Below are 14,935 nucleotides of genomic sequence, written 5' to 3'. Positions count from 1 at the left end.
CCAACTGAGCCACCCAGGCGCCCTTCTGCTTTTTCTATCTGTTCTCTTCTGCATCTGGGTCTGGTTCTCTCAGGCAGGCTTTTGAACTTCTTTCTCTCCAGTGCTCTTAAGTGCCAGGGGCCAGGCCTACCACAGGGTGGGCAAGTGGCTGGCTGATTTCCTCTCCTGGCCCAGCTAGGGGATTCCAGCTAGGAAGAATGTTCATTTTCTGGAAAGCATCTTAACTGAATATAACCTAGAGGCCTGGGCTTCAGTTTAATTACCGTATTTCAGTGTGGACATTCTTTGCAGTCAGATACAGTCTCAGGGAAGGGAAGAGGCGCTCGGGCTTCCTGACTTCTCTCCGGTGAACTTGCTAGGCATTTTAGTCTACACTGTGCCTGCATCTTCATGACTGCCCATGACATACGTAATAGGTAATGTTCCTGCCTTCCTCCCTCTCAGCATCCTCTCCCCCACCCTACCCACATTCGACAGACTGTGGGTACTGGAAGCACAAAGAGGTTCAGTGGGAAGGCAGATCCAGGGCTAGACTTCAAGTTCAAGGGCTAGGAGTTCAAATTTCCTGCTTCTCCACCTAGGGCTTGCCTGTTTCCAGGCCTGTTCAGCCTACCTAGCTTCTGCTCCTGTACCCCTTTCCTGCCCCCTCACCCACGGGGTACAGTTTGAGGGCTAGGCCCTCAGCTCAGGGGGTGTATCTGGCTGCCGACAGGGGTGAGACACTTGGAAAGCCTCCAAGGTCAGCAGCGTCTTGTTGATGCGGCTGATGGTAGGGTAGGGAGTGAGATCCACCTTGAACCTGTAGCAGAGAAACACCTGTCTCACACCATCTCAACACCAGGTGTGCAGGGGAACGGGCAGACTGCCCTGTGTGCAGCGAGGGAAGCACAGAGGTGGGCTGGATGGGGCCCCTGGAGCTGACCAGAGAAGGACCAGGAAGGTGGCCCTGCCACGTGGGGGCCTTGTTCACAGGCGGCTCTGGGATGGGCGGGTCTCATGCAGTACTGTCTAGCATCTCTGTTGCCTACTGTTCCCATTCCAAGCAATGGCTGTTCATCGAGAACCTACTACACATAAGGCACAGTGCTTGGCATTTACATATACAGATAATCTCTCTACCCATATCCCAAGCTTCTCAAGGGCAGCCAATGTGTCATAACATCTCTGTATCCTGATGGTGCCTGACATGATGCCTTCCAGAGAGGCACTCTTTCATGCCTCCCTGAAGGGCTGTTGGAGGAAAGCAGAGTAGAGCTCACTGCTGGGCACAGACATACCATGTCGGGGGCAGCAGGCTCTTGCGGGAGGTTTCCTCTAGGGGTGGCCACCAGGTGAGCCACCTCCTCTTAGGAGCAGGGGCTATACGGGATTGTATGAGCTAAGACGGGCATGGTCGGGGACGCTCCCCTGATTTCTTCTGCCTGTCTCCTCTAGACCACAGTGGCTGGTGTGGCCTGGCACCCGGGGCTCCCTGGCCAGCTGGAGGGAGTCTCCGCATGAGACGCTTCCTCGGTAGATGAAGTTGGGGCCTGACGGCGGGAGGAGGCTGGGCATTTAGAGGAGAGGAGCCAGGTGGGAGAGGGTGGGCAGTGGGGCTCTCTTACCTTTCAGCGTTTGCCACCTGAGGCACTAAGCAGAGATCAGCCATGGACACCTGAAAGAGGGTCGGGTGGGTTTGCATCAGGGTGTGTGCCCCGGACTCACAGGCTGGGCTGGCTGTGTCCACGGGCTGCCAGCCCTTGACAGTTCCCTTCTGCTCCTGGGTCTTCCACCCCATCCCCACTGCCCCATCCCCCTCCTCTTCTCCCCCATCTGTCCCCAGAGCACGTGTCTCCCAGGCCAGGATCCAGTTGTCCTGACAACCGGCTCTGTGGGGGGCCAGAAAAGGTTTGATGGTCTCAGTGGATCTTAGCGTGCTTGTTAAAAACCACCATCGTAGGCACTTCCCTTGGGCGCCCAGCAGGGAGGAGACGCCTCAGGATGAGGTGAGGGGCCCTGAAACCACCCCAACCCTATGCCTTCTCCGGAATCTCTCTGGCCTGCTCTTGCCCCAGGGTGGAGGGAGAAGGCCGCTGTAGGAAGGCCTGGGAGAGCTTACCTCGTCTCCCACACAGTACCTCCCTGCTGTGCTCTGCAGGATCTGCTCCAGAGCTGTGGGGAGGCCACATGGATTTTACTCGGGGCACAGACTGGGCCTTGGCCCCCATAGTTCTGAAATGGGCAGCTGAGTGACAGGCTGGGGCATGTGTGTTGGAGGGAATGCGACAACCAGATCTGGAGAGAGTTGCCGGGGATGTGGAGGCAGATGATGTTTCCCTGGGCTCCTCCAGCCCAGTGGCCATTCCCTCCCCAAGAAGGGACAAGACCGGCCACTGGCCGAAGTAGCAGCTCTCACACGATGGGCTGGTGCTTTGCTAGCCTTCGTTTCCCGGCTGGGGCAGGCAGTGAAGCAGAGGTTGGGCCATCCAGCTCCAAAGGGCTGTGGGCCTCAGGTGCTGAGGTGCCCAGAAGTACTAGAGGTTGAGGCCAGGTTTGGACACTATCCAGTCCCACTTCCTCCTTTGCTCTGCCCCCCTACCCTCACCCATGCCATTGTCAGGACCAAAGAGCCTGGGAAGCTGTTTCAGATGCCCACGGCCTTAGGCACGAGAGCTGTGTCATTGAGAGGTCACCCTGGGATGGTTCGCGGGAGTAAGGACTCACCGTTAAAGCCAGAAGTGATGGCCTTCTGGGCCCAGGTCAGCTGGTTCTCCTGTCCCACTTGCTTCAGGACAGACAGGTTCTATGCAACCAAAGATGATAATCTGTGACTGGCTTTGGGAACCGCCTGCACCTGCCAAGCCCCCTCAGGGAAGCTCAGTTCCCTTTCTGCCCCAGGTTGTCCATCTGTCCCCTCCTGGGCTCCATGAATCCCCTCTTCCCATCTGGGCACTGAGGGTGGATGGGGGCTGGGACAGAGAGTGATCCCAGCAGCCACCTTCTCAGGTTGCCCCAGTGCCCCCTGTTGTCGGGAAGCTTGTGACCCTGGCGGAGGTGTGGAAGGGTGGGGGCACAGGACGCGGCCATGACCTGAGGCCCGTCTCCCCTGCAACCAGTGGGTCTCCCTTATGTGGCCCCTTGTGAGGAGGGGGGTGCAACATGAGAGGTGGATGGGGGAGAAGCACAGGTGGCTTTCAGGAGATTTGGACCCTTGTTCCATCCTTACACCCCTGGAGCCATTTCACTTCTGGGCTTCAGTTTCCTCATCTATAAAATGGGGCTATCTGTCTGCTCCAATCTCCTTGTTACAAACAACAAGGTAACATGGGGATGGGGGCACAGGTACAGTCAGGGGTCCTGGGCCCTGGCCCCTGCTCTGCCATTCTTAGTCGAGTGACTCTGCAAAGTCCCTCCACCTTTCTGGGGCTACTTCCTCATTTAAGCCAGGGGTTAGCACAGATGAATTGCTTTAACACTTATTTTTTAGCAGGGAAAATTTTAAAAGATAAAAATCTCTCGAGACTCCCAATCTATGCTACAGAACAGATGAGAGGGAGGCCGTTCTGGTTAAAGGTGGGGAGGGGTCTGGCTCTGCAGCACTCAGCCTCTCCCCTGCCACCTGGCCCCTCCCCTCCTTGGGAACCTCTGGGCTGTCCTTGGAAACCTGGGGCTTCTGAGAATGCGGCTGGGGGCCCCGCGGGGCAGGTGATTTCTGGGATCCCTCGCCCCTCTGCCACGTGGTCTGGGTCTAAGCCCCTGAGGAGCCCTCCTGTCCTCCTGCCGCCCCCACTCCCAAGCTGGGTACCCCACTATGAGGCCCCACACCCAGTGTGCCTCTGAAGGCAAGAGCGCGTGAGGGGAGGCATATGAGAGGCGTGCAGGGTGCGAGTCCAGAGCCACACCTGCAGGGGCTGGATGCCGCCGGCAATGAGATCGGAAATCATGCGCACGTGGGCTCTCTTCTTCGGGTCCCGAGGCAGGAGTCGTGGAGTGGGCCGAGTCTCCTCCAGGTACTCAATGATGGCCAGCTGTTGGGAGGGGAGCAGCGAGACACTGGGACGGGAGGGCCGCAGACCCCTGGACCAGAGTGACGGGGCCAGCAAACTCCTCCTCGCCCTCCTCAGCTGGAGCCCGCAAGGCTGACACTCCCCCAGGGAAGAGCTCTTGGTGGCCCCCTGTCCTGCAGAACTTGGTCCCCATATGCTCGAGCCTCCCGTCACTTCCCCAAACAACAAGCCGAGCTCCCTCCCTCTGCCAGGAACTTATCATGTCCCTACTAAGGCCTAGGCGCTTGGCCACACACAAGCAAAGAAGAGCTGTGAGGTCCTCTTGTTCGGGGCACCCCTCTTGCAAGGGGCCTCCCAGGCCCTGCACTCACTGACTGGCCAATGGTGATGCCATCGATCTTCAGGGCCGGCACCTGCTTCATGGGATTCAGTGCCTGGAATTCTTCAGAGAACTGTGGAGACAAGGACCTAATGGACGAGGTGGCCTGGACTGGGCACACAGGAAGACCCCAGGCTTGCGGCCCACCTGCACTCTCCTCCCCTGGGCAAGGCCTGAGGGATCCAGGCAGTATTCCAAAATCCACTGGCTGCTGAACTACAAGATTCATCCCAATGGCCTGGCTGTGTGTGTCCCCTTGTACCTCACACCGTGGTCACCAAGGTACATCCAGATGGCCCAGCAAGGGGCAAGGACCCCCATTCGCCACTCACCCTCCTGGGGTCAGGCACCGAGAGGCCAGGCTGTGGCACGGAGCCTGGAACCGGGGCCCTTCCCATGACTCCTCATGCTGCACAGCTTGTCACCCCGTCCCTCCAGGGAGAGCCAGCAGGTTCACTTCTTGCAGGGAAGAAGTCTGCACCCTCTTCTGGGTCCCTCTACCAGACCTCCAACTCTCACATGGTGGTCCGGGGGCGGCCTCCTCACCTGCTGGCCTCCATCCTTTATGAGGTTGATGGGGATCGTCTCATAGTCGATGCTTTTCAAGGCCAGAGCTACGAGAGACAGCAGAGTCAGGGGACAGCTTCTGGCTATACTTCCAAGGGCTACATGAGGTTCCAGAAGGAGGCTTCTTTTTCCAGGCAGCTAGGTGACCAAGGCCCAACTTGGCCCTGTCCTCATCTCTCCAGCTTCCCTGGTCACTACCCACTCTCCTCCCTCAGGTCTCTGAGGCTCTTCTTGCCCCCAAACTCTCAGGGCCATCCTCTCCATACCCGCACAGGGTCCCCGCACCCAAGTGGTGCCTACAGGCGTGTGCCCTGGCACCCTGGGATCTCCTGGAGGGCAGCAGGGAAGTGTTCTGGTCACCTCTGTCCCCTCCAGGGCCTTGAACAGTGGCAAGCAGGGCTTATTTGTTGGAGACCTGCAATTATTCTCTCATGAAGGTGTCCAAGGGCCCAGGGCAGGTGCTCAAGTGACCACAAAGTGCATACACAAGCAGATGACACTCTCCAGAGAAGAATTCCCTTTCTCATCCATTTTCTCTGTTCTCAGAGCTGATTACTACCATTCCAAGCAGGGCACCAGGGCTCTTTAGTGGCCTCACAGTATCTGCTATGACTCCTAGTGACCAGATTTTCTCTCTGTGCCCTTTGATCATTTCCCCTGGCAAAGTGAGGGTAAACACTGGACCAGCCTAGTGAAGACTCTGTGTGTGTGTGTGTGTGTGTGCGTGTGTGTGTGTGTGCGCGCATGTGCACTGAAATATGGTGACGGCTAGTCTTGGGCAAAGGCAAAGGAGCGAGGGGAGGGGATGAGACGTGTCACAGTCTGAAGAGAGACTGGGAGGCACGGGGCTCTTCCTCAGCGCTGGTCAGCCCCACTCTGGACAAAGTGGCTGCTGGGGCCAGGAAGGAGAGGTCATTGCACATGGGTCCTGTGGCTCCTGTCCGGCCCAGCTAGGGCAGAGGTTCTGGGCCCAGGGGAGGTGCCTGGAGAGATTGTGTCCTTTGGCACCCCAGTGCACTTGCCTACTGATTCTAGCAACTGCCAACTGACTGTGGGGTGGGGGAGGGTCATGGCAGATGGCTTCCCAGTTAGGGCCAGACTACCGGAGGCAGACTGCTTGGGTTCAGATTTCATCACATTCATTTGCTAGCTGTGCAGCCTTGGGCAAGAAACTTAATGAGCCCCTGTGCCTTGGTTTCCTCATCTGACAGTAGAGTAGTTAAGAACACGGACTCTGGAGGCAGACTAGCTGTTCAAATTCCAGCTCTGCCTCTTACTAGCTACCTAGTCTTGGGCAAGTTATTTAATGTCCCCGTGCCTCAGTTTCCTCACCTGTACAATGAAGGCAACAATAATCCCTCCCTCCTAGGGTTGCCAAGGTTTAAATGGAATCATGCACATAAAAACATCCAGCACGGGTTTTCCCGCAGTATGAGCTGGGACTATGATCTTTGCCACAGGCTGTGTTGAGCTGAGGGAGGGACGGGTCAAGCTGGGACTAAACCGGAGGGCCCTGGTTTCTGTTTCCTTGAAGCCTCTGGGGTTGACACTGGCCAGTTCCGTTTAATTGCCAGATCAAATAAGATAAGAACTGAGAAAGGCCAGCTGTTCCCTGCCAGTTACCAAGCACCTCTGGGTTTTGTGAGCCTGCTTTAAGTGTGGTTGCTAAGTGGCTTTGGAGAGCAGGGTGGGAGAGGTGGCAGGTCCAAGGGAAAAGACAACCCACCTTCCTGCCACCCCCACTCTCCTCTTTTTGGCACTTCCTAGGTGGAGGTGCCATTCAAGGTGCAGGTGCTAAAGTCTCCAGGGCACTGGGGACACTGGTTGCTGGGGGTGGTGCCCTGTCTGACAGAATACCCCTCTTCCCAGGCCAACTCTCCACGCAGGGCTCTCTCCACCTCCATCCCCCCAGGCTCTTGGTGGGAGCACAGTTCTTACCGATTCGAACTCTCCATGAGCAGGAGCTCCGGAAATAGGAGTACAGGATGGGCTGAGGAGAGACAGCATGAAGATACATGTTAACCCATGCTCGTGGGGGTTCTCAGCCCCAGAAGCCCGCTGGTGAGGCAACGGCCCTCAGCCAGGGGGCTCCAAGTCAGCAGGCCTCCGTTCCCGGACCCGTGTCTGCAACTCAGGCCAGACTCTGAGCTCTCTGGGTCAGAGGCCTTGGGAGTCAGGTGGGGTCCCTCAGCTCCTAACTGTGCTATCGTGCATCCCTGAGGTCCAAGGGGCCCCCAACAGGGCAGCCAGCCTGCATGTCTTCCTTACCTTGCCAGACTCAGTCATGGTGTTGTGGTGACCCTTGGCCTCTCAAGGAATGTCCCCTCTCCCAGAGCTGCAGAGCAGGGGGAGGAACCCTGAAGGGGTGGATCCTATGAGCCAATGGGGAAGCTGGGCTAGATAGGCTTCCGGGGAAACTTTGACTCTGGTCAGAAAGGACATCTCTTTCCAACTTGTGGGAAGTTTTCTATGTTCCCGGTGGAGCCAGATTTGGTGTCTTGGGCAGACAAGGTGGCCTGGTTTTGGAAGCAGTAATTCATGTAGTGTGGTGCACTGGATGCTGGCATACCTAGGGTCTGGTCCCAGTGCAGGAACTAGCTCTGTGTGACCTTGGGCAGATCCCTGCCTTCTCTATTCTCTAGTCTTTTCTCTCTCATCTGTAAAATGAGGGGTTGCTGTAAGATGATAGCATAATTCCTTCCAGCAGCGACAGAAAGACCAGGAATTCTAGTTCTTTCATGCTGCAGTGCCCGTCTCTCTCAACCCACCACCCACCCATCAGTCCTTTAGGATGGTCTCATAAAAATAGCTGGGGGATAGGCCCATGGACTCCAAAGCTAAGGTCACAAAAGGACAGCCTATAGTGTATTGTGTTTGGTCTACTTATTTAAAAATGTTTCGGGGTGCCTGAGTAGCTCAGTCAGTTAAGGTCTGACTTTGGCTCAGGTCATGATCTCACGGTTCGTGGGTTCGAGCCCCTCACTGGGCTGTGTGCTGACTGCTCAGAGCCTGGAGCCCTCTTCAGATTCTGTGTCCCCCTCTCTCTCTGCCCCTCCTCCACTTGCACTCTGTCTCTCTCTCTCTAAAATAAATGAACATTAAAAAAATTAAAAATGTTTCTAGTTGGTTGCCAACATCGAAAAATCAAGATGTTTCGTATATAAGCCCTATTGTCTGTTTTTTCTTAAAAAGATCTGGAGACAGTGGACTCGGATTCTTGAGTAGCAACAATTGATTGGAGACAATTACTGGCCTCCTTCAGTCAGGGCATGCCCTCTCTGGTCTGCCATGTTCCTTACCTGGCCCTCTTCTCTCATTTTTGTTACCCTGGAGGAGGCTGAGTGTGTGTGTGATCTCTCCTCTAAAGTTTAAAAGACTCAAAGTTCATTTCTCTGGTCCTTCTTGGGTAGTCAGCATTTCAAAGCAGGGCCCAGGACTAGTAATTAGTTAGCACTCATGAGTCTCCAGGCAGACACGTGTGTATCCATATGGATGAGGGAGAACACAACGGGATTTCTAGATCACCTCTGACTACCATCCCTTTGACTACAGACATTTCCCCCAAGTTCCCTCTCCCTTCTGCACCCCCGAGCACACCAAACTGCTCTGTGGCCCTGCCTTCACCATCCATGAACTATCAACTCCGTCTTCTAGAGAGGGCCCAATCCTCTCTAGACTACATCCCTGAACTATCAACCAGGCCTTCCCAGGTTGGTTTCTGAGCCTGGGAGTTCCAGCCGGTACTGGAGGCACCTTTTGTGGGGAAAGTAAAGATGGCTCTGGTGCAGAGGGCAGGTGATAGACGGCAGGTGTCTTTGGAAGCAGAGAAACTAGGTGGCCACGACTAGATGAACCCTATTCAGAGGTACATCCCTTTCCCTAACAGGTCAGGCTGGAGGGACTCCTGGGGCCAAGAAGCAGGGGCTGCTGGTGAGGGCCGGGACCTCTAGAGAGCCTCAGACATTAGCTTAGAATCCTTAACGAAATGTCTTACCTAATTACTGAATGTTACATCTTCACCTGTGCTGAGGGTGACCACAGAGTCACTGCGAATGCCACTGCCCCCAGGTTTCCTACTTATGGGCCATCAGGAAACGTAGCGGAGAGCAGTTTCTGCTTTTCCTCTTACCAGTGATAATTGCGTCAACTACCCTGTGTTCCCTTGTGCACTTGTAGAGCTAGATTTTAAGCCCAAGTGAAGAATTCATCTCATCACTACCCCTGGAGGAACTTCGTTCCCAATTCAAATCTGGGTTCTGACGAGTCTAGCAGATTTTATTTTTAAACCATTTCTCACGCATGTTTTGAGAGAACGACTCCTAAAATCCCATTTGTGAGTGGGAGAGCTATATATTATTACGGGGATGCTGTATCCCATCTGACATGCCCGCTACCTTCCTTGGTGGTTCTCAAACTTGAATAAGACTTTAAAAGTTCATCGGGGGCGCTTATTAAACATGCAGATTCTCGGGCCCCTTCCCCCAGAGGTGACACCGTGGCTCTGGGCCAAGCGGGGAGGCGCTCCCCAGGTGCTGGCAATGACTTAAAGCGTCCAGGTGCTCTCTCATAAAGCAAACCACCCGGGAAGGCCCTAGGTTAAGTGTTAGGACCCGTCGGGCCGACCGGCTGGGAAAGACCACACGGGGCTGTACGGAAGAGGGAAGCAGGGGACAACGTCTTGAAAACCTAGCAGAAAGAACGGTAAGAGGCAGGTGGAGCGCGAGGGTACAGCGACTCCACAGCGCCCCGCACAGTCCACCAACCCGCGCCGCCTCGGGCCCAATCCTCTCCAGACTACAGGCCCCAGCAGGCAACAAGAAGCTGGCAGCGCGCAGGCGCAGAGCGGCGCCCGTGCGGCGCTCTGCATGCCGGGAGCGTGCGTTGTCCAAGCTCACCTTTAGCCCCCGCCCCCCAGGGTTTCTCAGTGTTTCTAAGTAGTTTCCCTCTCCCTGTATGCGTGGCACAGACCTTCCCCGCTTGCATCTCGCACCTCGGGCCACCCCTCTTCCAGGCCCGGAGACTTCACGTCTGGGACTCTCCGACTCGTCGACGGCTGTGGCCCTGTGAGACCCCGACACGTCAGAACTTACACTTCTGTTGTGGTAAAGCTAGGGGTTGGACTAGAATGATCTTTAAGGGCTCCTCTGGCTCGCCCCGCCCTGCCGCCACGCCCCCACTCCCGGAGCTGCTGGGAGTTGCAGTTCCTTGAGCCCGTTTTCTCCCTGGCCGGCCCGCCGGGCCCGCGCGGTCCGTCATGCTCTGCGCCACTAGCCGCCTCTTAGCGGCCCGGACGGCGACCGCACTCCCTGCCCAGCCCAGAGGCCGTGGCCCCGGGGCCCGCTGCCGGCGCAGGGAACTACATTTCCCAGGGCACCCCGAGCTGGACCTGGATGACTTCTTGACCGGGCGGCTCGCAAGACCGAGCGTGCCGGTGGGCCGGAGGGCGATCCTGAGGAGGGGCAGGATGCCACCAGCGGTGGGCGGAGGCCCGGCCCGGTCCGAGCTGCGTCCCCGGCGGGGCCGTTGTGGGCCCCAGACTGCTAGGGTTGTGGGCCCGGACGAGACCGCCAAGCCTGCAGCGCGGAGCCGCAAACGGCCTGGTTGGGGCTCGCGGCACTTCGAGGCAGCTGGCCGGTGGGCCCTGCTGGCCCTGGTCACGCTGCTGTCCTTCGCCACCCGTTTCCACCGTCTGGACGAGCCGCCGCACGTCTGGTGAGTGACAGGAGGGACTCGGCGGGTCCCATGGCAACCGGGTGGGAGGGATGCGCCCTCTGATTGGCCCGGGGGCACGAAGGGGGCGGGAATCACAGGAGGAGGGGCGGGGCTGCGCTGGAGTGGGAAACAGGTTTCTGGAGGTTGCTTTTGGCCAGGCGCAGTCTCTGTGAGAGGAGTCTTTTTTTTTGCTCTGGCAGTGGGATTTGCTTTGGCAGTGGATTCCTTAAGATCCGATAAAGCGGTCTTTCAGATTGTGGCTTTTAAAGGTGCTTTGAACTTTCAAGGAGGATTGGAAATTCTTAGTATAGAATTCCCTAAAGCCTGAGTTCCTAATCTGCAGGATTTCCAGGCATCATGGGAGGCAAAAATCATCCTGGGGAGAGGGGACGACAATTTGTGTGTCCAGGGATGATGACAGGGGTCTCAGGAAGCAGGTCTGGGGCCCTTTTGTGAGGAGAGACTTGTGTTCTTAAAGGCTTTATTTTGTAGGACTCAGATTTCATGAGATAAGTTTAAAAAGTCTCCAACTAGAAGGAGAAAAAGTTTTATACAATCTGAAAATGGTTAATTTATTAGTGAACAAGCGATACCATGTTTTGTCAGTATCCCTGACAAGAAAGTTAGTGTAAGGAATGTTAGAAATGGAACTCTTTGACCAAAAAGCCAGCTATCAACCTATCTGGGCTATCCTACTGGGAGGTGAATAAATTAGCCTATTATTGTTTCATGAGTGTTGGCAGAAGACACAAGACTCCTGGGTCAGAGATAAAGGACTTACTCATGGGGCAGGAAGTAGGATGAACATCAGCATATTGGCTTAAGTTTGAATCTCCCACTCCCTCCCCCCTGCTGATCTGGAGTTGTTAGGGGAAAGGACAAATCATGCTCAGGAGTAGTCCAGGAAGAATCTAAAATGTTCAAAATGTAGGTTTATATAACTCTCCACCTCTTTTATGCTGATCATTACCCAGTTGTTGGCCAAGAGGAGATGAGCACTTTCTGATGATGACTGCATTAGGTGACCAAACTGCTTAACTAAGGTGTGTGAACCAGGAGGAGGTGAGGGAAGCAGAGTTAGAAATCTTTCTGTGCTTGACAATACCAAATGCCTGTGGAGGGTAGGGAGTATGGAATGTCATCAAGTACCTTGACTATTGGCTCATTATTATGCGAATAATAATAAGGGAATAATAAGTGCACTATTGTCAGACTGTGGATGGTTTGGAATGACATTGTTTAGTTTCAAGGACCCCAATGACATATGTGGAGTCAGATAATTAGACTGGAACAGCATCATCAACACTGTAACCTGAAAAAGTGTCCATAACAGTAAGGCACCAGTGATAGCCCGGAGAGGGGAACAAAGTCCTAAAACAGTTAGTTTCCTTGGAGTGGGCAGAGTCAATGCCCAGTGCGATGTGGCCTCCTTTATTGCAAGACAAACTGGTCAGCTTTTGGCTGGAGTCACAAGTCACCACAACGCAGTGATGCCTTCTGCTTCAGAAACATATAGTCCTTTACTTTGTGCCCAGTCCATGATGATAGATGTGTTTCCATGCCTGGGGCATTCATGAATCCAGGTGGCAATGGCAGGAGTCTATTTGGTACAAGCTTGATCTGCAGCTTGATTTCAGTCACTCTTATCAGAATACTGGTCCTTACTGTGGGCATCTGTGTGAGTGATCCAGATTGTCCCATTGACAGGAAGCCATGACATTTTCCCCCACAGTTCTTGGCTCTGAAGAGGAGTGTTTGAAATTTCTCAGTATATAGTCTTCTAGGTGGCACACAGAAGCTAGGTTAGTGGTAAAAGCCCAAGAGCCAATAAAAGTATAACTTGTCTGTTTCTCAAAACTATTGTGTAAGGCAAGAGCAATGACTTTCAATTCAGCCAATTGTGCCCATCAACCATTATTACAGCTGCCCTTCCAGAGTTGTTACTGAGACCGGATGATTGTTGCTGCCCAGTGGACGCTATCAATGAACCAGGCCTTGAGAGGAACCTCTGTGAATCAAGACTCCACTGAGCCAGTGGTTTTGCTTCAGGTGGCGGAGTGGAAGATAGTTTCTCCAAAGTGGGAGCTCCTACCTCTTCTTATAAAAAATCAAGATGCCCCTAGGGCCAGACCAGCTATATCACTTCCATTTGACCAGCAAGCCTGTTGAGCCCTTCCCTTGTAGCCTTCGATTCTAAGTTGACTCACCCTAAGGTGGCAGTATCAAGCCAAAGAGTCCTAAGGCCTTCATGGGTCGGGCACTCAGTTTTAATAAAGGCTTAGTGGGTTGATAGCTGTCCCTTTTAAATAGTATGTGCTTGGTACCTGTGTCCAGCAGATGGCGCTGTTATCCTGGAGAATGGCCTCTCCTGGCTCTAGCTGCCCTATGTCTTTATGGCCGTGATTTCACTTTCCCTTCTTGGGATTTATATTATTTCTTCTGGACCACCCAGGATAGGATAGGATCACCACTCAACACACAGCAGTCCCGGAATGGGATAATCCCCTTTGACACTTATAGGATCAATGCCAGTGTACATCCCACTGTGGGAACCACAATAGTAATATAGGGGCCTTACCCACAGCTCATTTTACCTTTCCTTCCCCACTGGGAGCTTGGCTCAGACCCTGTCAATTTGGGTGCTTTTTCCCCCTTGAACTTATAAATCTAATAGGCCTGCATCGGTAATTATAGTGACAGCCGTCCAAAGATTATGCCATTCCCCAGTGGAGACTGTGGAGTGCTGGATGCAGGGGGTAGGATACATGTGTATGGCCTTCAGTCCCCTTTAGGGAGAGAGAGACCTTGGCTTTTAATTATTTTATTTTATTTTATTTTATTTTATTTTATTTTATTTATTTATTTATTTATTTAAAAAAAAATTTTTTTTCAACGTTTATTTATTTTTGGGACAGAGAGAGACAGAGCATGAACGGGGGAGGGGCAGAGAGAGAGGGAGACACAGAACCGGAAACAGGCTCCAGGCTCTGAGCCATCAGCCCAGAGCCCGACGCGGGGCTCGAACTCCCGGACCGCGAGATCGTGACCTGGCTGAAGTCGGACGCTTAACCGACTGCGCCACCCAGGCGCCCCAATTTATTTATTTTTTTAACACAGCTGAGATTGTGGTAGAGGAGGAGGGATCATGGGACACAGGGAGAGAGTGGTTCTGAGCCACTAAGCAAGGCACATTTACTTTTGAGCACACAGCTCACCCAAGGAGCTTTCAATGTGTTCATTTTGCCCCAATTTTCTATATTGAATAGCAAGATCTCCTTACTGCTGGCACCACTTATGAAAGCTTTGGAGACTCCTTGATTCAGCAGCCATATGCATATTGCCTTTTAGCTGCGCCTGCTAGGCTTGCTGCCCCATTGTCATGATTACATCTCTTTCTTATTTTGCCAGAAGAGTGAGCAGTAACCAAGGCAGCTTTCAAACTGTTTCTTTCTCCATTCAGCCTCATTAATAGGTAAGATGGTGGGAGACTCTTACTACCTTCCTTGCCCACCACTTGGATAAGGGCATTTATTTACCAGATTCCATTCCCAGCTTATGGGGCCCTTGTCCTTTCTCTTACGGAAAGGTATGTCTTGGCATCTTATGCTTGTGACCACAGTCAGGGTCTAGGATTTTATTTTACCCAACTTACAAACTAGTACGTTAGCCTGTCATTATTTTATGGATGCTGGCAGAAGACGAAGTACTGGGTCAGAGACAAAAGACTTTATTTTTCATGGCACAGCAAGCAAGATGAGAGCATCAGCAGGTGGGCATGTGTTCCTCTTGCTCCCCAATTCCCATGTGATGCCATGGGTCTGAATGAATGCCTGCACGTGCAGTGGGTTGCCTCACAGCTGAGGGATACTGAGCTTGGGGAATCCACTGTTTTATAACAAGCAGTAAACAAGAGTGCCCTCTGTCCCGGAGGAAGATGCTAACTCTTCTCTCAAGGTTGCCTTTCTGCAAACGTATCCTGAGAAATGGCCTGAGTGAAGAGCAGCCAGGACCTTGCATTCTTGGCATACCCAGCAAGGTCTGTAGGAGCAAGAGAGAGTCAGGGAGGATCGTCTCTCCCAACACAAACGCACAATAAAAGCCAAGAAGAGACGTGAATGTTACTACTAGTTTTACTTGGGAAATTTTTGAAGTAAAAATCTCATACCCCTTTGTCAATATGTTTCCAAACAGACCTCAACACTAACCAGAGGTGTTGGGGCAGTTTAAATAGTGCCCAGTTGGGACAGTTTATAAATGTATGGGATTTTATAGTCTACAGAGTTCTTTCACA

At 53.6% G+C, this 14,935-nt stretch overlaps 2 protein-coding genes across 3 annotated transcripts in view; one reads left to right on the top strand and one right to left on the bottom strand.

The window, feature by feature from the left end:
• Positions 1–249: 249 nt before the first annotated feature.
• GSTZ1 (glutathione S-transferase zeta 1) lies at positions 250–10,031 on the bottom strand. 2 transcript variants are annotated; one of them, XM_030319664.2, is made up of 9 exons: positions 9,901–10,031; positions 6,871–6,922; positions 4,912–4,979; positions 4,358–4,438; positions 3,882–4,007; positions 2,704–2,782; positions 2,099–2,151; positions 1,605–1,654; positions 250–799 (listed from the first exon to the last, which is right to left on the bottom strand). In XM_030319664.2, exons 1-9 carry the CDS (start codon positions 9,913–9,915, stop codon positions 673–675), a joined length of 651 nt encoding a protein of 216 aa, XP_030175524.1. In that variant the 5' UTR covers positions 9,916–10,031; the 3' UTR covers positions 250–672. The 2 variants fall into 2 exon arrangements, with proteins under 2 accessions (XP_030175524.1, XP_030175523.1); XM_030319663.1 differs by lacking the exon at positions 9,901–10,031 and adding an exon at positions 7,201–7,295.
• A 26-nt stretch (positions 10,032–10,057) lies between these two features.
• Positions 10,058–14,935, top strand: part of POMT2 (protein O-mannosyltransferase 2) — a 45,866-nt gene continuing 40,988 nt past the window's right edge. Inside the window, exon 1 of the mRNA XM_030319662.1 lies at positions 10,058–10,644. Within this exon, the coding sequence (XP_030175522.1) occupies positions 10,187–10,644 (458 nt within the window). The 5' untranslated portion in view covers positions 10,058–10,186. The remainder of the gene's footprint in view (positions 10,645–14,935) is intronic.

The sequence above is a fragment of the Lynx canadensis genome, chromosome B3 (assembly GCF_007474595.2).
Source record: "Lynx canadensis isolate LIC74 chromosome B3, mLynCan4.pri.v2, whole genome shotgun sequence".
Classification (NCBI taxonomy): domain Eukaryota; kingdom Metazoa; phylum Chordata; class Mammalia; order Carnivora; family Felidae; genus Lynx; species Lynx canadensis.
The sequence above is the reverse complement of the archived record's forward strand: the minus strand, read 5'-3'. Positions and strand labels throughout refer to the sequence as shown.

Excerpts from the sequence above, each read along its gene's own strand:
- GSTZ1 (XM_030319663.1), bottom strand. Across the intron at positions 2,783-3,881 it reads GCGGCATCCAGCCCCTGCAG|AACCTGTCTGTCCTGAAGCA; the intron begins GTGTGGCTCTGG and ends TTGGTTGCATAG. Across the intron at positions 2,152-2,703 it reads CATCACTTCTGGCTTTAACG|CTCTGGAGCAGATCCTGCAG; the intron begins GTGAGTCCTTAC and ends GCCTCCCCACAG.